General features: G+C 44.5%; 1 protein-coding gene across 1 annotated transcript; it reads right to left on the bottom strand.

Moving 5' to 3' along the window:
- Positions 1-5,778: 5,778 nt before the first annotated feature.
- LOC101070619 (retinoic acid receptor alpha-A-like) lies at positions 5,779-18,573 on the bottom strand. The gene is made up of 9 exons (XM_003975998.3): positions 17,620-18,573; positions 10,784-10,938; positions 10,026-10,167; positions 9,361-9,521; positions 8,828-9,004; positions 8,535-8,739; positions 8,356-8,423; positions 7,641-7,731; positions 5,779-7,433 (listed from the first exon to the last, which is right to left on the bottom strand). Exons 1-9 carry the CDS (start codon positions 17,816-17,818, stop codon positions 7,195-7,197), a joined length of 1,437 nt encoding a protein of 478 aa, XP_003976047.2. The 5' UTR covers positions 17,819-18,573; the 3' UTR covers positions 5,779-7,194.
- Between the last annotated feature and the right edge of the window lie 4,640 nt (positions 18,574-23,213).

Genomic DNA, 23,213 nt, shown 5'->3' with positions numbered 1-23,213 from the left:
TGACTCTGGTTGCTCAAAGCGCAATGCGATGTGCTGATGTGAGCAAGTGAAGTGCCCAAAGGGGCAACAGGGGTTGGTCTATCAAGCTGTTGGGCAGATGTATTTGATTTTTCTCAGGAGCTCAGTGATTTCCAGCGTGGAACTGTCATAGGATGCCACCTGTGCAACAAACTCAGCCGTGAAATTTCCTTGCTCCGAAATATTCCAAAGTCAACTGTTGGCTTTCTTATAAGAAAATGGAGGAGTTTGGGAACAACAGCAACTCAGCCACAAAGTGGTAGGCCACGTAAACTGACAGAGAGGGGTCAGCGGATGCTGAAGCACATATTGCAAAGAGGTCGCCGACTTTCTGCACAGTCAGTTGCTACACAGCTCAAAACTTCATGTGACCTTCAAATTAGCCCACGTACAGTACGCAGAGAGCTTCATGGAATGGGTTTCCATTGCCAAGCAGCTGCATCTAAGCCATACATTACCAAGTCCAATGCAAAGCGACTCTAGAGCAGTGGAGACGCGTTCTCTGGAGTGATGAATCATGCTTTTCCATCTGGCAATCTGATGAATGAGTCTGGGTTTAGAGATTGCCAGGAGAACAGTACATTTCGGACTGCATTGTGCTGAGTGTGAAATTTGGTGGAGGAGGAATTATGGTGTGGGGTTGTTTTTCAGGAGTTGGGCTTGGCCCCTTAGTTCCAGTGAAAGGAACTTTGAATGCTCCAGGATACCAAAACATTTTTAACAATTCCATGCTCCCAACCTTGTGGGAACAGTTTGAATTAGAGTGGAGACTGAGAGCCAGGCCTTCTCGACCATCAGTGTGTGACCTCACCAATGCGCTTTTGGAAGAATGGTCGAAAATTCCTATAAACACACTCCGCAACCTTGTGGACAGCCTTCCCAGAACAGTTGAAGCTGTAATAGCTGCAAAAGGTGGGCCAACATCATATTGAACCCTATGGGTTAGGAATGGAATGGCACTTAAGTTCATATGTGAGTCAAGGCAGGTGGCCTTATTAAGACTGAATTGATGATGTTCTGATGTCCTGCACAATATTAATGACTTATTGCCAATGCTACTCAAATGCCGCTCTGTTTGGTTTACATTTAGACATTTAGAAGAGCTATCTATAACCAGTTGCATCAGGTTTGGCTGAGTTTAGGATGTATGTAGGGAGGGTTACTATTGGTGATAGTAAAACTAGCAGTAAAACATACTTAGTAATTTTTCTGTGACAGCCCATGTAAGGGCCACAGACTTCAACTTATGTGCCGAATGTGCAGCTTTACTCCTAGACAAACCTCAACTTGCAGACGCAATCACTGTGCTCACCAACTTGCTGTTGGTATAAAGCTGGACCTAACCCTATTGCACTGGCATCCATGTGGAGCAGGTTAAGTTTAGGATTAGCACAACCCAGAATAGGTGGCAAAGTTTGCTTCTACATTATTCTGTCAAAAGTCAGCTCACAGGAGTCAATCTAATGCTCAAAAAATGGTTCCTTGGGGTTGCAAGTTTGGAGATTGTCTTTTCTACATTTTGCTTTGCTATTTGGAGGATATCCAGCTGTTACCGCATTTAGTGGCTTCACATTTTTGGAGAAATCTGCCATAGTAACTGCTGAATTCAAGAAAGACCTCAACTTCTTCAAGGTTCAATGCAGCACTCCATGTACCTCTAGAAGGGGCTAGGTGTATTTGTGACCCCATCCTTTTAAATTCAGGTCTAGTTTTACAGCAATGGGGAAAAAAAACACTTATGCCGATCCATTGTCCACAGGTCCATGCACTGAGATGCAATTAGAATGCATGAGAAGTAAATTGTGTCAGTCAACCTGTAATAATAAGCTGATTCAAAACAAACTCCAAGGTACTGTGATGTAAACAAAACTGTTTACTTATTCACAGTCTTAGAGGAAGCAGAGTGTTCCCTACAGTCTTAGAACAACCACCTTTGACATACACAAACCTATTCAATTGAATTGAATGAGTGAATTAGTAATTAACAATATAATTAGCAATTAATAAAGAAATATAAGAGCGTAGGGGGGTGGCATAAAACAATTGTCTTAATTTGTGTTTATGTGCAGCAACACAGTTTTTTCATCAGTTGTTGAAGGTCTTGAAGGTTTTTGCTTGGCCATATGTTGAGAATTGCAGTAGTCCAGCCTGGAAGGCAAAAGACAGTGCCTATAGTTCTCTGCATAAACTTTTCTTGTCTGAAGATACTCGTCTTGTCTCTCAGGTTCATGGGGAACCCCTGGGTGAGTCTCCAGTTCATCACAGGGCCCTATAGGAGCATTTATGGGTTCGGTACCTTGCTCAAGGATACCACGGTAGTGCACTGAAGATGTTCCAGCAACTTCCCCTACTACCAGAAACCTTCCATGTTTTGTCCACACTGGTGCTTGAATCCTGAACCCTCCTCTTCTCAGCCCAGCTCCCTACAGATTGAGCTGCCACCACCAATAGTATCTAATGATACTGTGCAAATATTAATGCTTTGTGCCCTGTAGCTCTGAAAACATTTGAAATGGGTGTCTGGCCCGGTATTTCTCCAAGTATTTGATGCTTTTTTCCACCCAGTCTAGACTATCTTCCAGATACTTTTTGTGGTTTTTAAAACCCCGAGTTTCTAAGATCAGTGGGAGACAACAGTACTCATAGTTCAGCCTGCTCCACAATTTCTTCAGGCCTTCCAAAGCAGCTTGTTGCTCCTCCAATTTTTCTCTCACAATAGTTTCCTTTATCTCTTTCTCGGCCCTAATAGCGACCTCTTGAGCTTTCTTTTCTTTTTCATTGTGCTTCTGCAGGTACTGAGGCATAAGTCCATAGTCCTTTCGCAATATATAAGTAGGGTATCCCAGATTCTTGACAACAACCTTGTCTCCATGTTGGTTGACTGCGCATTTAGGTGTTGGCTGTATTATTTTATACTCCTGAAATATAGCAGTCTGGACATAGTTGGGAGGTGGTCTTAAAGGGAGCTTGGCTGTCATGGGTGGAATTGGGGGCTTATTATCATGGGGGGCGTGACGCTCGACATCTAACTTTCGTAGAAATCTGAGCTCTCCCACATGTTTCGTGAGATAGTTGTGTGGATCTGGCAACTTTTCATTTGGAGGGCCCATTGACTTCTTTGCCTGCTTGTTTGCCTTTGCCTCAAGAAGAACAGTTGGTCTGAACTTGGAAACATAACTTGGAGTGCAGGTATGTGCTTTTCCATATGGCTTTACAAGTACTGACACGTTTTCCATTGTGCAAATAAATCAGACTAATGACTGTTACATTTAACAGATAAGTATTTTAATAAAATAGCAAATACCCCAAATTATAACTATACTGGGTTCGTTTGGACTAGTTTTACTCTTTAATCTCCAATTTGTCTTTAAACCAAAGTAAAAACCTCAGCACACAGGTATTAATGACATTAAAGTTGTATTTGTTTGTTTGATGGTGATAAAAAACAAAACAACCCAAAACACCAAAGAGGGTAGCAAAATATGAACAGAGTGTATCTGGGCACACACCATTTCCTAAAGGCTATCAGAATTATCAAGGCTGAATTTCATCCCATATCTCAAAACCATAGAGGACAACTTCATGCATGGTAGGAGCTCATCTTTAGAACCAGTCGCCACACTATGGATGATGTTCTGATGTCCTGCACAATATTAATGACTTATTGACAATGCTACTCAAATGCCGCTTCGTTTGGTTTCCATTTAGACATGTTGAAATTTCTGTAAAAAAAACAAACTCTAAAAAACATTTTTAAAAAATTAAATTATATACTATATATAGACGGTATTAATACTTCAAAGTTACATAACATAGTAGGCCACTTCATGATCAAAGCCACTTGATATTAGTAAAACATTTGGGTTATATTGCTTACAAATACCCGCTGCTACAAACTCCCTTGGCAGAAAGCAGACTGGAAGCCAGTGAAGGGATGCTAAAAGCCAGAGAAATTGTGGACTGAACTTCCTTGCCTCTCATAGCACTCCCACCATAGGGGAGCGCCAAGTGGTTGTCTTATTGCCTATACTTTGGACTCCGATGGACAATAGCAGGTTGTTCACCATGACCAGCTGATGCCAAACACACTGTGTCTGCATCCCTGTTCATTCAGCAGCCCCTCCCCTCTTCCGGACTGGTCGGTAGGCTTATACATGAGGAATGAGTGGCTTAGGACCTCCTCAACACCAGCTGTGAAGGAACCATATCTATCCTCTACCTGTCCTCCCCCCTTCTCCTCCCTCTCTACCCAGCCCCCCATCAGCAGGAGGGTCCCTCTATATGAGCCTGGTCCTGCTCAAGGTTTCTTCCTGTTAAAGGGGAGTTTTACCCTGACACTGTTGCTTGTTGGGGGTCAGGCCCTGGGATTTTGGAAAGCACCTAGAAACAATTTTGATTGTAACAGACGCTATTTAAATAAAGATTGATTGACTGATTGATATCATGCTAATTAGTTACTTATCAGTGACTGTAGTGCTTTTGTTATATGCAAGCTGTATCAGTTGATTTGGTGTCAGTTTTGTGTTGTCTATGTTCACTGTCACATTTGCTACTTTCCAGGCTACTTGGTTATCAGTATGTGCAGTTTAGATAACGGCTGTGAGATTCTACAGCATGTTCATTGTTTTAATTGAGTATTGGGAGGCTGACAACCATTGCAGTTTATGCAAACGTTTCTGTTTGGAGGAGTTATCCTATTTTTGTTATGGCCGCACTCAGTAGAACAGGAACAGTTATTTACAAGGGATGTGTGGAGCTTTGAAAGAGCAGAAAGGTTGTTGTTGACTGGTGGAACTTGATTATAGTCAAAGCGAAGAGGAATAAAAAGCCTCCTGCTGGAGTTGATCAGTCGCACCCTTTGCTACTTTATTATTAACCCAGTGCAGCTGCCGTTACCCTGGTCCTAATGCATGTGCATCAGCAGGTAATGACTAAACAGACTCCACTTTTAAAGTGGACTTTTTAGCATAAACAAATGCCTCATGATTCACGAATAATCAATGTTAGTTACTTATTTTCTGTTGTGAAAGTTGTACATTTTTGTTTGTTTTTGTGGTTCAAATTTTAAACAATTATTTGTGAGAATAATTAGGCTTGAAAAGCACCTCTCTGCTGTTTATTCAGGTGAATGTGATGTATTGAACAGAGGCGATCCTCAGTCTGAACAGGTCAACGTTGCAGAAAGAACGATTGATGTTATGAAGCCTCCAAAACAGCTTTTCTGTGAGTTACCACTCAAAGAAAGTCGTGAAATATAATGAACAAAATGGACTTCCAGGGAAACCAGGCACTGGCCTGCAAGATAAGCTAGAATGATTTCCTCATCCCAGAAGTTCTGAACAGGGCAAAAAGAGGGTGCTTTATAGCAGGATAAACATTAACATTAGCTTAAAATGCTCACGTCTTACTTGAATATATTATTATGGACAGTGGAGTGTGTGAGCAGCTCCAGCTGGCTGGGAGTCCAACATCACTACAGACCTACCCAGAACTTTTCACACCAACATCACTGAATCAGCAAGACAGCAGCTCTTCTCCCTATTGATCCACACCCAACATCCCAAAGCAGAGTCACCATTCTCACTAATCATTTGGTCCTGTGCATCACCTTGCATGATAACTGTGTCATCATCATCAAATTACAATTTTCTCAGTTTGGATTTCCATCCAGTGTATGGTTCCTGATATCTCCGGGGAGCATGATGGGGATCTCGTGACCATAAGCGCAGACGCAACAAACTCAGACATCTCAAGACAGCAGAAAATTGTGATATTTTATTAAACTCCCTGTATTTGTATCATTACCAATGAGTCTTACCTCCACACACATCACAAAGGACAACAGTTATGACTTCTACCTGGTTTTACACTGGAGTGAGGCAGTAGTGCTGTGTGTGGACAGTGATGCAGATTTGGATGATGCTTCTTTTTCTTTTTCTTTTTCTTTTTACCGTTTCCTCCTTGTGAATATATTCTGATATCAGAACTACTGCATACATTGATATAAACCATAATCAAAGACATCAAAGCAGTAATTGCCCTCTTGGATGCTTTTCATGCTCAACATATTCTAGAAAAAGAATGAAAGAAAAGATGAAGTTGACTTTAATCAAACAGTAACTAAAGTATATAATATATATGGTGGTGCACATATTCGTGTCTCCTTCAAATCGGAGGGGTAATTACCATCTTGCACATTGCATAAATGGCCAGTCATGTGATTGTTGTATTACCGTGTGTTTGCCTGGGGGTGCCATCACAATCTAAACGGTCCGGAAAAAGTTAGGAATAGTTGACTGATGCAAAAGCACTCATCTGGATATATTTGTTCATGTTACAAAGGTCATCACAGTTACGTGATGATGCCGGATGAATATCTACATCAGCTCCTGAAATCCAGCTCGAAGAAGGTGAATGTGGATGCAGCGATGGTGTCTATTATTTGATGTTAGCAAGGACAAAACATCCAAGAGGGTGACTGCTCTGATGCTCTAGTTATTAAAATACTGCCAGCGCCTGGTCTTGCTAGCATTTCCCTCTCCTGGGGGGGAAGTTTTCTGCTTTGGTGGAGGTTTTTGTTCAGAGTTCCTCAATTTTAACTTTGGTTGAAAGCATCCGGCAGCCGGCCGACCGCTTTATGTAAAATAAGATTCAAAAAGTCGCAATCTTTGTGGTGTAATTAGTCACGTGTGTCTTCAGAAGCTAAATTTGAAAAACAAATCATTTATATTGAAGAATTTATTGTTCACATTTCTTATTCCAGCTAAGGAAAATGTAACACCATTTTACCTAATGTGTCTGAGATCCAAAGTGGACATTTTGCGTGCTTGCGCACGTGCGTGTGGTTGGTAAGAGAATACAGCTACGGTGCATATACGTGTATTTTTAGGAAAATATCTTCTTGTATCCTTCTGTTTGACTACATCGTTCTTCTTTTTATATACAGTATGTTACAGTCATAGAGTAAGCTGTACACTTTTCATACAGGACAAACATTTCTTCTGAAGTCTGTCCATCAACAGGAATCACACTTTTATACACAAAACCCTACAGTGTAACTGTCATCCCATCCTTCCTGCTGCAGTAGTACTGAGATGGTTTACCCCTGGTTTCATTTTCAGATGGAGTTTATGTGTGAAGAGTTTTCTGGGAAACATACAAAAGGAGTGCAGGAGTTCAGTGGGAGGGGGAGAGGGCCGAGGGGCTGCCCAACGCAGGGCTTATGCTGGGAGAGGGGATGGATTTTGGAGATGGACTTGGACGACGGCTTCCTTGCTGCATTTGCTCCTCCTTCCTAGCTTTTCCTCCCCCCGCTCCGTGCCCCTCCACACCGTCCGAGTTCTCCAGCATCTCCTGAATGAGCGGAGGCATGGAACCGGGAATTTCCATCTTCAGTGTGATCACTCGCTCTGCTCCTGGGGAATGGTGACAAGAAATACTGGATCAGTTAGGTTTCCTTTGTGATCACGTCCTCGTGCCATTTCCAGGGTTTTAAAGTTGAACACTTGGTGCGCATAAACTCATTAGTAGATAAAGTAGATCGTATAAAATGGGTGTCCCCTCCCCTGGGGAAAAACTTTAAAGTGTTGCACATGTGCATGTGTGTGTGTGTGTTAATGTACCCTTTACACTGATGCTCCTGAGGTCTGTAATCTTCATCAGTATTTTTGGGAACATACAAGGTTTTTCAGGCCTCCTCCTCCTCACATACATCTTCACCAACAGGCAGATATGGAGAGACATTTGTATTAGTTTAGTATTAGTATTTAATGTTATACAATTCATTCTCTATGAATGGAAAATGTGAAGCATTTAGGGGACATAAATGTAAAGTTATCATATTAATGCGCAAGAGTAATGATTGGTATACTGGGATGCACGTACTGGTCTAACCTCAGTGCTTCCCCTCACACGTCTGTTTTTGAGCCATTCTGCTTCATTTACAGTCAGCAAACTCAAGATCAATGGATGGTCCTGGCTCATTACATCTTCAAGGACCAAGACAGCATAGCGCTTCTCAATGCCACAAGCTCTCTGTGCAGTCTTGTGTTGCTGATATATGATTATCTCGCTCCCAATTTTGGTAGCAAATCCCTTCCAGCACTAACATCAGTCCACCAATCACCATGGACAGACAAACCAAACTGGCTTTATAAACGCTCTGCACAACTACCACTAGGTGGCGGTAGGACACAACTTATGAAAGTGCGATCAGCCCTGACATCAGAGCGTATATATTTTTGGCCCCTATAAAGCTGTTCATGACCCGAGATAAGCCTCTGTTCACAACTTTTCTATGTAGCATATCATAGCATAGTAGAGAGTAGTATTTCAAACCTTCAAAGCTTCCACGATTGGTTCCTGAAGAATGTCCACCTTGTCTGACTCTTGAAGATCCTGACGATCTGCACACATAAAACATGATGCAAAACTCAGTGCAGCAAGATCTGGTACACTTATATAATTATGTCCAGACACTTTCTTTCATTGCAGGTGTAGATAACCAGCTACTTTACCTCCACAAAGCAGGCAGATGGCGCTAAGCAACCCCGTCTCTGCGTCGTCCATTTCCAGCGGAAGCAACTGGCTGGCAAAGGAGAAGACCAGGTCTGTAAGGGGTCCGAACCCAGCATTGTGCATTTGTGTGCGGTTCAGAGTCAAACCATCAGAGAAGGTCATGGTGTCCTGGTCGGGTGTGTAGCGGGTGCAGATTCTAAGAATCTACAGGGACAGTGGGAGACCAAATACTCAGCATTTCTCATGACTCTCATGTGGTTTTTGTCTACACTGAGGAAGGGTAAGAACTCACAAGGATGTCGAGGCAGGCGGCTTTGAGCAGGGTGATCTGGTCGGCGATGGTCAACGTGGTGAAGCCAGGGAGTTGCTTGGCGAACTCAACTGTCTTGATAATGCATTTGGTGGACAACTCGCTGAACTTGTCCCAAAGACTGACGTCCAGTGAGACGCGATGCTCCGAGCTGTTGCTCTGCAGGGTGAAGACAACACTGAGTAAAGACAGCTGCTTTTGTGATATGGATTAAGCGACTGAAGAGCAGATTTTCATTAATATACATGATTTACATAAAGATGCCACGTATCTTTGTAAAGTTTCAGTATTCCTTGTTTTTAAATTGATAATTCCCACAAAACATAGGTCAATGATTACTAGTCAGGGCAGAAGATTCTGGTGATATAGTCTGGATTTTAACGGACATGTCTTCAAAGACCTGAGTGTAGGAGGCTTAGAAATGTTTGTAATGGTTTATAAGAGCCTTTAAGATGAGTGTATCTGTGTGTGTGTGTGTGTGTGTATGAGAGAGAGAGAGTGTGAGAGAGTGTTACCGTGGTGTATTTTCCCAGCTGACAAAGGGAAGGAAACGTGTCCTGATGGGCCCGGCGGACTCGTTCAATCATCTGCTCGGTGTCGGCTGATAAAACGTAGGCCTCCACCTCCGCTGGCTTCTTCTCGTCCTTTTTCTTCTTCATTCGGTCATTTCGCACCACTGCAGGAGAAGAGATGGAATTTACCACCACAGTTTCACCACTGAAAACATCTTCAGTCAAGGACGGAGACAGAGATCTTCAATTGAAGATGCAACATAATTAGAAATGAGTGGATGCTTGGGGGAAAACTCAACCAAATTTGATTTGCTACACGATGATTTAGCAGTCGTGTATAAAACCCCTGCAAAAGTAACGTGAAGACATTTTTTTAGTTCTTCTGAATACAAACATCAGTCAAAATTCCAATCAAATTATAACCATATAGATAATAGTTATTGGCGTTGTACTATTCCTATAAAGGAAAAGACACAGACACCTGGGTATATCAGGAGGTGCATGAAGTGACCCTTTCTAACAGTCTTGTCTCTGAAAATGGGACAACGCTGACACTATACCACCCGTGTGTTAGCAGAGCCTCTAATGACAGATGGTCTGAATAAAGACAGCCATGATGTACTTTTCTTTCTTCATCTATTCCCAAAATAGAAATGAAGTGTACTCACACTCCCTAGACATTCCAACGTCGAGGCATTTCTGCAGTCGACAGGACTGACAGCGATTTCTGGTCACCTTGTTTATGACGCAAACTTTGTCTCTGTGACACGTGTACACCATGTTCTTCTGAATGCTCCTCCGAAAGAAACCCTGTCAGGGACAAACAGAAGCACAACGACGGTGTTGGTGCAATACTGGTTCCATCAAGACTGAGTCCTTATATTACTAATATTTTTAGCATAACATAGGTGACAAATACACAAAATAAGACACACTTGCGCAACTGGTGTGCAACATGTCTTCAGTTACAACACCATGAGCAGTAAGTTAGATTAGAAGACAGTCTTTACAGTCAAAGCTAGAAATAGCCCGATTAGGTTGAATTTACCTGGAAGAATGCGTAATTCTCATGGACTGTGAATAACAGCGCGTCAAACTGATAATCATGAAAATACTCCCTAACAACAACATGCAAAAAAGTGATCTGAATTTAGAATTATAGAAATATATTCTGCACCCAAAATGGATACAGTATGCGATCGCTTTTAAGTCTGCGTGAGTGTGTACGAGCGTGTGCACGTGTGGGATTAGATGAAGTAAAGCGGATTAACAGATCCCCGGAGGTGCAAAGGTCAGAATTTTGTTGCCAGCCTATTATGCAAATACTCGGCAGAGTCACGTTACTATTTTTGAAACTGCAAAGAGTGTTTGTCCAAAAGTAATCTGTTGGTCTAACTTTAGGTCCCAGTTCTGGTTAGCCGCCTACCTTGCAGCCTTCGCAGGCACTGACTCCATAGTGGTATCCTGAGGATTTGTCCTGACACACAAAGCAGGGTTTGTAGACACGGGGTGGTGGAGGAGGTGAAGGCGGGCTGGGAAGGAGGAGGTCTTCGCCTGAACTCGTGCTTTCCGTCTCTATGGCTGCAACAGACAGAGGAGGCATAATTACGTTGAGTAAAACATGATAAAAATCGTTCTGTTGCATTTCAGTGACGGCTTTTTTTTTTTACATTTGACATTATTTTGGACTGAAAATGTCAAGTTGGGTTAAAGATTACAAGGAATATAAGGCAGCAGGACAACACTGACTGCCAAAGAAAAAGTTGTTTTGATGAGTTGTGAGAAATGATATGTTCCTCAGGTCTGTATTACAAATATGACAACCGACACACACGTGACCATTATGACAACCGACACGCACTAAATCTGTCCGCAAGCATCCTCAACCAAGTCATTAACATCATTTCTTGCCGATACATGTACCAGTATCAATGATTCCATAAGATTTCCAAGTTTGGGAGATACTGTAATCCCAATTAGGCAGCATTCCTGGTATTTGCTGAGCCAAATACAGTGCAGCTCTCCTCTTAATTCAAGTATTTCTGGTACTGAGATCTGATTCAGATTCACTCACACACACACACACACACACACACACACACACACACAGGTCTTATACAGGACGTAGACCTAGTATTATAAAGCATGAAAGAAAAAGAATGAGAGAAACAGACAGGGTTTAAAAGAGGTCAGTAAATGTTTCGGGGAAGTGGACAAACAGGAGAAAAGAAATGAATGAAGGGACGGTTGAATGAGGAGGACATCTCTTCATGTGAGCCCTGACTTCTCTACAAGGCAATGTCTGTTATGCTACAAACTAAGCAGAGGGCTTTGCATTTGTAAGCGTGCGTGTGTGTGTGTGTGCGTGTGTGTGTGTGTGCATGTTGAGGGAGCGGTCCTGGTGTAAGACACTTTCTTATAAACTAAAATAAAGGTTTGCAGCTGTTTGGTAGTCTCACCTCCTGGAGGAGCCTGAGCAGGTGGCTGAAGTCCAAATATTCTCATACAACAAAACAACCACTTTACAGACAAAAGTATATTGCGACAGAAATTCTTCCCTTCATGTGACAGATTATCTTGTGAATAAGGGGCTGTTGAGAATTTTCCCTCATGTGTGGTCCAATTCGCCCACCTCCCTACGCAGACGGGCCCTGTACTCAGTAAAGCTCAAAAATCATCTGCTGGTACTTCTAAGAGCTTAATCCAGGAAATAACTGCAGGAAAAGGCAATATCTCCATTTAAAATGTATTTAATTCCAAGAGGCTTTCAGCAGGTCTGCGTCACCTCGTGCCAACTTGTTTCCTTTGCTGTTGTCTCTTGTTGCGCTGCGTGTAATAATAATGTTAATAATACTAAAAGGATGAATAAAAAGATCTGGTTTTAATCCAAAACATTTTGTGATGCATGCCCAGTGCACCTGCACTATTCACCTCTGCTCTACTTCATCTACAGCTTTCAACTATCAGACGTAATGTGCCATCACAACCCCGAGTGGGTCTGTGGCCCAGAAAACATTCACATCATACAACATGCTGACCAGTGGTTCCTGATCCCCTATCTGTGTGGTTCTCAAGACACAATGGGCTTATTTACATGGCCATGAAAACCTGATCATTGTCCGATAACTGGAGTTATTAGCTTATTCTCGCAATCGCGTAAACAGCATAATGCAATAAGCTTTATCAGATAATCTGATGAAGCAGTTATCTGATTACGTGAAACCAGATTAACACACCAAGATTTCTTCCCAATACGCTGATGTCGTGGTGCATGTTCTTTATATCTAATTTATTTTGTACTGACACGGTTATATACCAAAAAAAACGTACAAAATGGAAGTGACATAGTCACAACACGGGCAGAAGTCAGAAGACAACAAACGTGGACCGAGAGCGGGGGCGGCCGATGCTGATGCCGGAGGCGTTGCTGGGTTCGACAGGACGAGATCGGATGTTTGGAAAATAACGGGGTTTGAGCCCAACGTCACAAAACGTGTACATACTCCCAAAGACTGATGGACCGAAACATGTAGACTTGTAGATATGTCTACATATAAAATCTGTAGGCTTTATTGGATCATTTCTGAAGGGTATCTAAATGTGTCAGATCCTACAGCTGATTAGGACCAGTTATGTTCATGTAAATAGGCTCACTGAGGAGAACTTGAGGCTAGTTCTCACCCCGTTATTGAGACAAGCCAAGTGTTCTGAATGAATTCTGCCAAATGTAAATATAAAGCTGCTTCACAAGAACACTACTTTATTTGTCAATTGCTCACGCAACATAATTCCGAGGCCAGATTGGGGGTCAATCTGAGCCGCTGCAGCTTCGGCCGCCCCACCAATGTTTATTAACTTGACCTATATGCTGTTGATGGTGAGGGAAACCGGAGCCCCCCCCCCCCTCCCGGACACCCACACGCACAGTGAGAGCATACTAACCCAGAAAGGTCTGTTGTAACTGGGAATCGAATCCACCACCAGTAGCCTTTAATCCTTTGGTCACGGCTATTCACCCATCAGTCAAGTGCTGCAGAGGTTACGATACTGGGTTGAAAACCACGGTATCCACAGCATAATTCATCTTTATGCTGTTCTTTTCATGAAGAGCGCGGGTTTGCATCAGTGAGGATCCAACTGTTTTAAACTTCTGGGCCATAGACGCTTAGTAACTAAATAGTAATGAAAGTATAGTTAGGATTCAGTCAGTGTTTCTGTAGTTATTGTTGAGTACTTTACATTAAAAATCTGCAGTCACACCCCAGTCACACACCAAATATGCAGCTTTGGATCATACTAAGGTTGAGTTGTCTTGCTTACGGACACTTTTCCATGTAGACTTCAGGACCTAGGATCAAACCTGTGACCTTCTTATCGCTAAAGCAACAATGCCACAATTGAGACACCTAACTGCACAGAGTTGCACAGATCACATGTGTGTGAGATCATATGATGTCATTATGCTTGCTGATATTAAGCATTAAGCACAAGGCAGTGCTCTACAACCCAGCATGCTCTCTGCCTTATGTTTGTTGCCTCAGAACAGCCAAGGCCAGCTGGATTACTCTGCTGGAGCACCTCCTCTGCTCCTCTTATCAGTCAGAATTTCCTCTTTAGGCGTTATCACAGTTAAGTGGAAGTCACCATTTGTCAGGACAAAGCACAAAAATCTGAAAGAAGATGAAATTCAGTGAAATTAAATCCTTGTACAACACTGCTGACTTACACTGTTCCAGCAAAAGGGAGAACGGCTGGAGTGGCTGATGTAAACACTGAAGGTCTTATAAATAAAAACGTATTTCTATATTACTGCTGCCAACTTTTCTATAGGGATGGGTCATATCAATAAATTATGATCACAATGACATACACCATATCAAGTAAATCACATTGCTTTCCTGGATATTACAAATCAGTGGGTTTGCGTTTAATCAAACCAAGTCATTGCAATGATAAACCAATTATGTAAATTCAATCCTTCCAAAGAGCAGCAGTTCACGCTGTCCTTGTGTGACCATGGACATTAACGGTCTTGTTACTGGGATACCAACCTGTTAATCATGTTTGCCAAAAAACTGTTTCTTTTCTCAGACTTGCAAACAGTGACGAATAAAAGAAATGGTGTTGTAATGATGAACTTGTGTTTAAAGTAACTTAACAACTACTTAGAAAGGTGAACATGGCCACACACACATAACCACACTGTGAGATGGGTATGAGACAGTTTGATGTATGTTGACTGTGAATTGATAATGCAGGCCGAATTGCAGGTCTCATCTCCATTGCCGGGATGCAAAATGCTTTTATTGCTTAGACCAAGCAGCACATTGATCTACGCATCATTTTGTGCTGCATTTCTATTGGTTGGCGGTTGACATAGTGGCAGTCACAACGTTACGGTCATCCTGGATTTCTTTTCCGGACTATTTTTGGTCACAAGGCCGTGACATCTGCAATCTGTGGATGATGTGACACGTGTGACACGGCCTCTGTTAAGGAGTTACAATCAAATATCACAACAAATTTCTGCCACAGTGGTTGTCTTGGACAGACCAAACCAGTACGGCATATACAAGGCTAGAAAAAACGCAATGATATTAAATGCCCTGACGGTTCAAGCCGTCTTTTTTAACTTATTTCAAACACGACCGTTCAAACGGATCATAAAATCAGCCACCATACTAAACTGATACTTCGGAGCATGAACCCAAGCGAATCACATACCGTGCGAGCTCGTATCTAGCGTGTAATTCACACGACAGCGTCAACTAAAAAAAATGTCAATCTTCAAAGAAATTTGGTGTTTGGAACTCGCACAGCCAGAAGTTCCTTGATTTTTTTATTATTATTATTCCAATTGTCTTCCATGTCTCTCCAAACTGTTCCCATTCTGGTGGTTTGTGCTGCTTTTCTTTGTCCGTGGCAACTCAAAAACTTGTTTTCTATTTGCTAAATGTTGAAATTTGTAATGAGCAACGAATCCCAGGAGATCTGTTATGTTATACTATACATAAACATGCAACCTCAACCTGCTTTTGCTGTAATACTTTTATAATCATATCCATTTTTCTGCAATTAATAGTTCAGTAACATCCTGTTTGAGATGAATTTAAGTCAACATAAGTGAAACATGTATGCTGGTATTGACCAATGGGATATCTGAGTGAATCAGACTGGGTTGTAGGGGAACTTTTAAAAGGTTGCACAAAATTGTGCCGATAACACTGCAGTCAAAGTCGATATTCTAGAACCTGACACAAACCAAGGCAAAATTCCTCTGCAGTCACATTCAGGCAGCATCATGCCATTTCAGAGAACTGTGTCCAAGCAATGAATTAATAACCAGCCGTCCACTGGCACCTTTACAGCACGGATCTAATGGATGTGCGATTGCACTCGCAGTCTCACACAGACAGCCACCTCCTCTCCCTTTCACAAATTCTCACTTAGGTCAAACTTGGGCAGTATACAATCACATTCTCAAACAAACTGTGACTGAATGACAGTTCATGTGCGTCACTCTGGACCCACTCTCTCTCTCCCAGGGTGTCTCCAATGGACAGAAAAGAGAGGTCATTCGGTGCAGTGAAGTGATGACTGGGCAGCTGACACAGGAAAGAAAGAGGCAGATAGAGGGAGAAATAAAGAGAGGGAGAGATGTAGGTCACTTCCCAATTGTCAGTGAGTCACTACTGTGGAAGAAACAAGCAGATACAGCACGCACAGACACACACACATCCCCTCACATGTTACTGGATCTGCAAGCTGCATGCGTGTGAGTCTATATACGGCCTTTAACCTTTGTTTCTTTATCCTTGTCTATGTGTGTGCATGCGTGTGTATTGGGTGGGGCATGCGCAGCTCTAACCGCTTGAATTTCTGAACACTCTGGACCTGCGGTGAGCCACAGAGAGATGCACAGCGTCCACTAGCACTCCCTCTTTATGACTTACCCGATTGTGCAAGAGTCGTGTCACAGTGACATCACCACATTATCGACCTCGGGTAGCTGCCCGACTTTTTAGCTGCCTGCGTTTGGTCGAGCCGGGCTATCAAGTCACAGGAAACATGGCCTGTGCTTAAGAAGCTCGGTTCAAAGCATTTTGATCGCAAGTCTTCACATTTTTTTTGTACTCTATTAGTCTGGCCTTCCAGTCAATTGAACTGATTTCCATGTTTCCACTAATTGCGAGGGCCAAGCAGGGGTCGTGCTGCTATTAACAACTACAACATTGCTGATGCAGTGGGCAAAAATTAGGATGCTAAAACATTACGTGTGCCTCATGAGCACCATCACTAACTGGCCCAACTTATTTATGGCCTTCGAGGCCAGAGTGATGCGTGCTTAGGATGGTTTCATCCATTGTAGTATCTAAAGGTTTTCAGGTGTAATTCTTGTGCCAATGCATGATGGGAATTTGATGATATCCTGACAATCCATGGAATAACTCCAGAATCGAACAAAGTAAAATCTGGGTTTAAATACCACAGATCTACAAACAATTATGATTCCTTTCCACAAGTCCACCACATCTAAGGACAGCAGTGTTGAAAGCAATATTCCTAATGTTAGATAAACACAATTTAATTTAACAGTAAAAAAAAAAAACGCCGTATGTTACAATCAGATGTCCAACACATCCACCATTCATTTGTTATGCTCAGTGAATGAATGAATCCGGTGTACAATATTCAGATACATTTGTAAAAGCAGGACTATTCTGACCAGAGGGAAACACCGAAAGGTCCCACTTGTGAAGAAGTTCGCTAAAGGGCTGCACGCTGCCACTGACCTACTGAGGTCATCGGTCACTGTTAAAAAAAGACAACCTTTGAGCCCCAAACCGATAACCCACCGACAGCAAAGACGCACGGCTGTAGCACCAATCTGTGAAAGGGTCACCTGTTTGAAGCCCAGGTCAAAACCAGCAGCTTTGACAGTCAGTGTGTCCTGTGACATGCAAAACTGGGCCACAATATATAAAAACCTGCAAAATATGTGATGCTGAAAAAATAACAGGAGACAGCAAGTCTAATAAACAACCAACGATCTAAGATGATGGAATATTGACTATTCATCTCATCCCCACCTGATCTGAAGGTTAAACGAGTGTTTTCATATGTAAAGTTACATAAATTGTTAGGTTGACCCAGTCATCCCTGTCTTTCTTCAGCAGATTAACTCATCTCTACTGACTAATCCTGTCGTGTCCTGCAGATACTTTTGGCTTCATTGTGATTTTTATTCCCACAGTAACTCACAGTGGCTGGATCCACTCCAGTGTCTGCTGTTCACCAGTGATCCCCCAAACGGACGCTGAAATCCTGCTGCGGTGGACAGGGGTCCCTTCTCCGTTCCTAGCCCCGGGGGTCTGTGGTAATAGTCCATGCTGAGAAAAGAGCCAGCACTTGGGCTGCTGGGGCTGGGGCTAAAACCCACAACATCAACGCTTTCGTACATCCCGGAGGGCGGGTGGGGAGGCAGCCGCGTTTGATGTCTCAGTCGCAGGAGGGGGGAGAGATCAAGAGAGCGGAGAGAGAGAAAGGGTGAGGAATGAAGGGAGAGAAGAGTTCACATCTTCATAGCAGACCGCAGGACGTGGAGGAGGAGGAGAAAGGGGTGGGGGTATGTCCGGCCCCGGTGACCTTTCAGCCCTCGGAGGAGCGCGTTGTTCAGGGAGAGAGAGAGAAAAGATCGTCCTATGCCCAGAGATTAAACGGTGCCTCCGACGCTACAAGTGCCACCGTCTAACTGCTGGCTGAGTTGCAGCACACGCCGATTTATGAACGATCAAAAAGTACGTAGCACGCATTTCAGTGCCAGTCGCCGGAACCGCCACACAACTGTCCAGCCGCGCGTTTATCCGGGTAAACAGCAGGCCAGCAGACGGTCTCGCTGCCCGGCTCGCTGCGTACTGTCACTGCCCGGTACCGTTTGTCCTCAAACCCGATGAATGGCCGTATCCGAAAAGTGACCGTACGTGTCACGCTGTCAAACGCGACCTACTCAGAGTAGAGAGCTCGGAATTTCCCGCTGTCTGAAAGCAGCGTGAAAAAAAACAAGCTAAAACTGTCGGTGGTGTTCCAGCGCGGATATCCAGGACAGTCACGGTTCAGCCACTTCTTGTCGCGGGTAGCAGAGGTCCTACAGTGTCCTATCGTAACCTCAGATCTGCACCCGACGCTCTCGCTCTCTCTCTTGCTCTCTTGCTCTCTCTCTCGCTCTCTCCCTTGCTCTCTCTCTCTCTCTCTCGCTCTCTCTCTTGCTCTCTCTCTCCTCTCTCAACCAGCTGTGCACGAGCTCCACCTACCTGCCGCACGTGCGCTCGGAGTGCTCTGCTACTTAAAACCGCTAACATATTTTAACATTTTCTGTTAACATTTTCCATTAAAAATACATATAACTGGCCTCCACCAAACAGCTCATTTCCCAACATATTGTGACCAACAACCAAAAACTAATATTCCAGTTAATTTGAATGCCTTCAATGAGTTTATCTGCCAATTTGTATCGCTGGTCTGGGTTAACCTTGGTGAAAATATCAGATTGAGGTGGCAGATTAGGATTCTGATTAAAGAATCAGTGTACTTGGACAGTTATCAACTTTTTTTTAAAAAAACATTGGTCGGAAAAAAGTGGTCAGAAAAATCTAGAATGATCGTGATTGGTGAGAACTTAAACGTTTGGTGATGCCAAATTGCAGACAGCAGGACCTATGACTATGTTTTGCAGTGAGAGGAAGAGCATTTCCACATCCACAATTCAAAGGGAATGTAAGGGAATAGGTCTGAACAGCTGTGCAGCCTCAAGAAATCCACTAATCAGTGTGGCAAATCGGGGGAAAAGGCCTCAGTTTTCTAGGGAGCATCATGATTGGACTCTAGAGCAATGGAAGAAGGTCATGTGGCCTGATGAGTTCACATTTACCCTGTTCCAGACTGATGGGTGCATCAGGGTCGGAAGAGAGGCAGCTGAAGCAAAGAGTGCAATCCAACAGCACAAATCTAAGCTGGAAACAGGACGGGGTCATGGCAGACAAGTAGACTGGAGAGGGATCCAGGCTGAGGCCAAAAGCAAGTTGAGCGAGGCAGACAGAGACCGGCTGCGTTGGCAGGGCTGCAGGCAGAGAGACAGCTTTGGCAAACGAACAACAGAAACTAGGATTAGAACTCGCAATACTAAATTTGAGCCAGACTGTTACCACTTGAGATTTCATAACAATTTGCCTCTGAATGATGAATGAAATGGTCTTGTAATGCTGATGGGACGTGGTGTAGTTTAGTATGAACTGCAGGTATATAGGAAACCAAGGTGACTGCTCCGCCCAGCCTGGATGTAAACCATTGCACATAAGGGGACAGACAAGATGCAGAGCAGGAAAAGAGAGAGAAAGACACTCCTTGAACACCCATCAAGCCTGTGGGGCAGCACTGACCTGGGGTTGCTGCACTTGGTCAGGTCCAGGTTCAGCAATATTATGTGCGTATTAAGAGTGAGGTCAGTCAATTACTACAGGCAATCCAACACTCCCTCATCAATATGAGGTCTGAGTAAGAAAATGAATGCAACACTGGATGGAAATAACTCTTCTGACATTGCAGAAGCTTATTGAAACAATGCCAGAGTGAATGTATACTGTAATCAAAGCTGAAGGCTGCCCAATGACATATTAGTGTTACTATTTTGATGTAGAAAAATTGTCAGGGGTCAATTTTTCGAAACTTCAATTTATAAAGATTGATTTGTTGAGTAATTAGAAAACTACAGATTTACAAGAGATTTAAGGACTCCAGTCTTTAACTTTTCTTGCAGGAAAGGCGATGAAACTAGAGATTGCGTCAATATTTTGAAGGAAAAATTTCAGGTAATTATCAAAAATCTGTAACATTAGGAGGGGATTTGTCGTGGTTCAGTTTCTGGACGGCATCCGGGGGCAGGCCGATCTCTGAAGAGCGCTGAGCCTCCAGCTCACCTGCAGCTGGTTACGTCCTAATCAGCGCTTACTTAACCTCTCCCCTCTTTGCCACCGGTGCCAGATTGTTGCTTTGGTTCGCGCATCTAGCTCCAGCTCCAGCTCCAGCTCCAGCTCCAGCTCCAGCTCCAGCTCCAGCTCCAGCTCCAGCTCCAGCTCCAGCTCCAGCTCCCGCTCCCGCTCCCTGAGATCGCCTGTCCTTCGCCTCATTGTTCTCTAGTTTTGTGAATTTTTTCCTGTGCCTTGTCACCTTTCTCAGTTGTTTTTTTCCCGTCGGTTTTTTCCCATTTTGAATGGTCATTTTTCATTCGCTCTTTCAGTTGATACTTTTCCTGAGTTTTGTTGTTACTTTGTTTGATCTTCTTGGATATTGTGCCAATAAAGAACCTTTTGTTTGCACTCTGCGTCTGGGTCCTGGCTTGTCAAACCGTTCCGTAACAGAACAATCAGGCCAACATGGACCCAACAGAGTCGGACCTTTTGAAGCAGATGCTTTCTGCGCAAGCGGCGCGAGTGAAGCAGGTGGAGTCGGCCCTGCGCCAACTATCGGAGCACATGCAGCGAATCACGGCCGGCGTCTCCCAACTCATCGGACAGCTGGCAGCTCTGGACGAACGACTTCCCCACGCCCCAAACACCGCCGAGTCTCCTCCAGCCGACGGCCCGCCGATCAACCCAGCTCCACAGCCACGAGAGCCCTATATCTCCATACCAGGCAGGTACTCAGGAGATTTAGGGACATGCTCCCAGTTTCTGCACCAGTGCCAGTTAGTGTTCGCTCAGCAGCCTCTCACGTATTCCACCCCTCAAGCTAAAATAGCCTTCGTTATGAGTTTACTCACCGGACAGACCGCCGCCGGGTCCGTAGCTATCTCCACTCAACATCAGGAGCTAATGAACGACTACCCCAGTTTCATAGAGGAGATGAAAAGGGTTTTTGAAGGGAAGGCAGTCTGTAAACCAGCTGCTAGACCTACGACAAGTTAAGTCCTCTGCTGCCGATTACGCCGTAAATTTTCGCATTTTAGCAGCGGAGAGTGGGTGGGGAGGATTCAGCTTTGCAGGCCATATTTCTCAAAGGGTTGGCCGGGGAGCTAAAGAATGAATTGGCGGTTCGTGATGAGTGCAATTCTCTCAACTCCCTCATCGATTTGACCATTCGCATAGATAATAGGATCAGGGAGAGGGCTAGGGAGCGGCAGGGGGTGCAGAGGGGGCGGCTCCGGACCAGCACCAGCTTTACTCACCTGACTCCACCCCGGGATCCCCTGAAGCCGTCCACTACGCCGAGGAGCAACGACCGCCGCCACCAGCAGACGAACCCATGCAGTTAGGGAGGACACGCCTCACTCCAGCGGAGAGACATAGCCACATGCGGGACCAGCTGGGTCTCTACTGTGCGCAGTGGGGACACTATGTTTCCCGCTGTCCCCAGGTACCCAAAAGGCGGGGTTCACCAGCTTTTGGAAGGACTAAGTTGAGCCGTATCTCTTCCTCCTCCGCATCGAGGGTCCAAATCCAAGGTACAGTCTATTCCCAGGAACGCTCAGTCCCTATTGAAGTGCTAGTTGATTCCGGTGCTGATAAAAACTTCATTGACTCAGTCCTTGTTAACTCACATGGCATCCCCACCTATGAACTGTCAACCCCAAAAGAGGTGCACTCAGTGGATGGCAAGCTGCTAGTGCTAGTAACGCTAAAACCGGAACCCCTGAGATTAACCCTCTCCAGCAACCACCATGGACACCTAGAGCTGTATGTCATCACCACTCCCCTGAACCCCGTCATTCTGGGAATCCCATGGCTCAAGTTCCACAATCCGCACATAGATTGGTACACAGCCACCATCCGCAACTGGAGTAACCATTGCCACGCCCACTGCCTTAAGTCAGCTCAGCCAGCCAGATCCACAGTCCCGTCTCCAGCACCCGAGGAGATAAATTTAACTAACGTTCCTCCAGACTACCATGACCTGCAGCGGGTTTTCAGTAAAGCCTCCGCCTCCTCGCTACCTCTCCACAGACCTTACGACTGCGCCATAGACTTGCTCACCGGCGCCACTCTCCCCACCAAGAGACTTTTTCACCTGGCCAAGCCAAAGCGGGAGGCCATGGAAAAATACATCAGAGTCAGTGGCAGCCGGTCTCATTCGCCCCTCCTCGTCTCCCGTAGGGGCAGGATTCTTCTTTGTGGAAAAGAAAGACAAATTTTTACGCCCATTTATTGACTAAACAGGATTGAACGACATCACCGTGAAAAACAAGTACCCTCTCCCTCTGATTGACTCAGCCTTCAGCCCCCTACACTCAGCCACGGTGTTCACAAAATTGGACCTAAGGAATGCCTACCACCTCATCAGAATCAGGGAATCAGAATCGTTAGTTTTCTGGGCTTCGTGGTCGAAAAAGGACAGCTTCGCGCAGATCCCTCTAAGGTGGCAGCAGTTAAGGACTGGCCCCTTCTCCACTACTCGAAAGCAGCTTCAGCGGTTTCGAGGCTTCGCCAACTTCTATCGGAGATTCATACGAAGCTACAGCCGCCTGGCAGCCCCACTCACGCGTCTCAGTCCTCAAAGCTCCCTTTCATCTGGTCTCCGGTGGAACAACAGGCTTTCGAGAGACTAAAAAACATCGTGTGGATGGACCACAAAAACCTCACCTACCTGCGCACCACGCGCCGCCTGAACTTCCGACAGGCGCTGGGCCTTGTTCCTAGGCAGATTCCGCTTCACCATCACTTACCCCGGCTCACAGAATACGAAGCCAGATGCACTCTCCCGCCAGTTCTTCCCGGAGGAGAGGGAGCCCCCCAACGAGACCATCCTCGATCCAGAGTGCTTGTTGGGTGAGGTCCACTGGCAGGTGGAGGTGGAAGTACAGGGAG

The sequence above is a fragment of the Takifugu rubripes genome, chromosome 5 (genome assembly GCF_901000725.2).
Source record: "Takifugu rubripes chromosome 5, fTakRub1.2, whole genome shotgun sequence".
NCBI lineage: Eukaryota > Metazoa > Chordata > Actinopteri > Tetraodontiformes > Tetraodontidae > Takifugu > Takifugu rubripes.
This window is presented reverse-complemented; position numbering and strand designations above follow the sequence as displayed.

Bases quoted from the DNA above. Each gene is read 5' to 3' on its own strand.
- LOC101070619 (XM_003975998.3), bottom strand. From the start codon at position 17,818: ATGTACGAAAGCGTTGATGTTGTGGGTTTTAGCCCCAGCCCCAGCAGC. The intron at 8,740-8,827 runs GTGAGTTCTTAC...CTGTCCCTGTAG, and splicing joins CCGCCTGCCTCGACATCCTT to ATTCTTAGAATCTGCACCCG. The intron at 7,434-7,640 runs GTACATTAACAC...ACCATTCCCCAG, and splicing joins CAGGAGCATCAGTGTAAAGG to GAGCAGAGCGAGTGATCACA.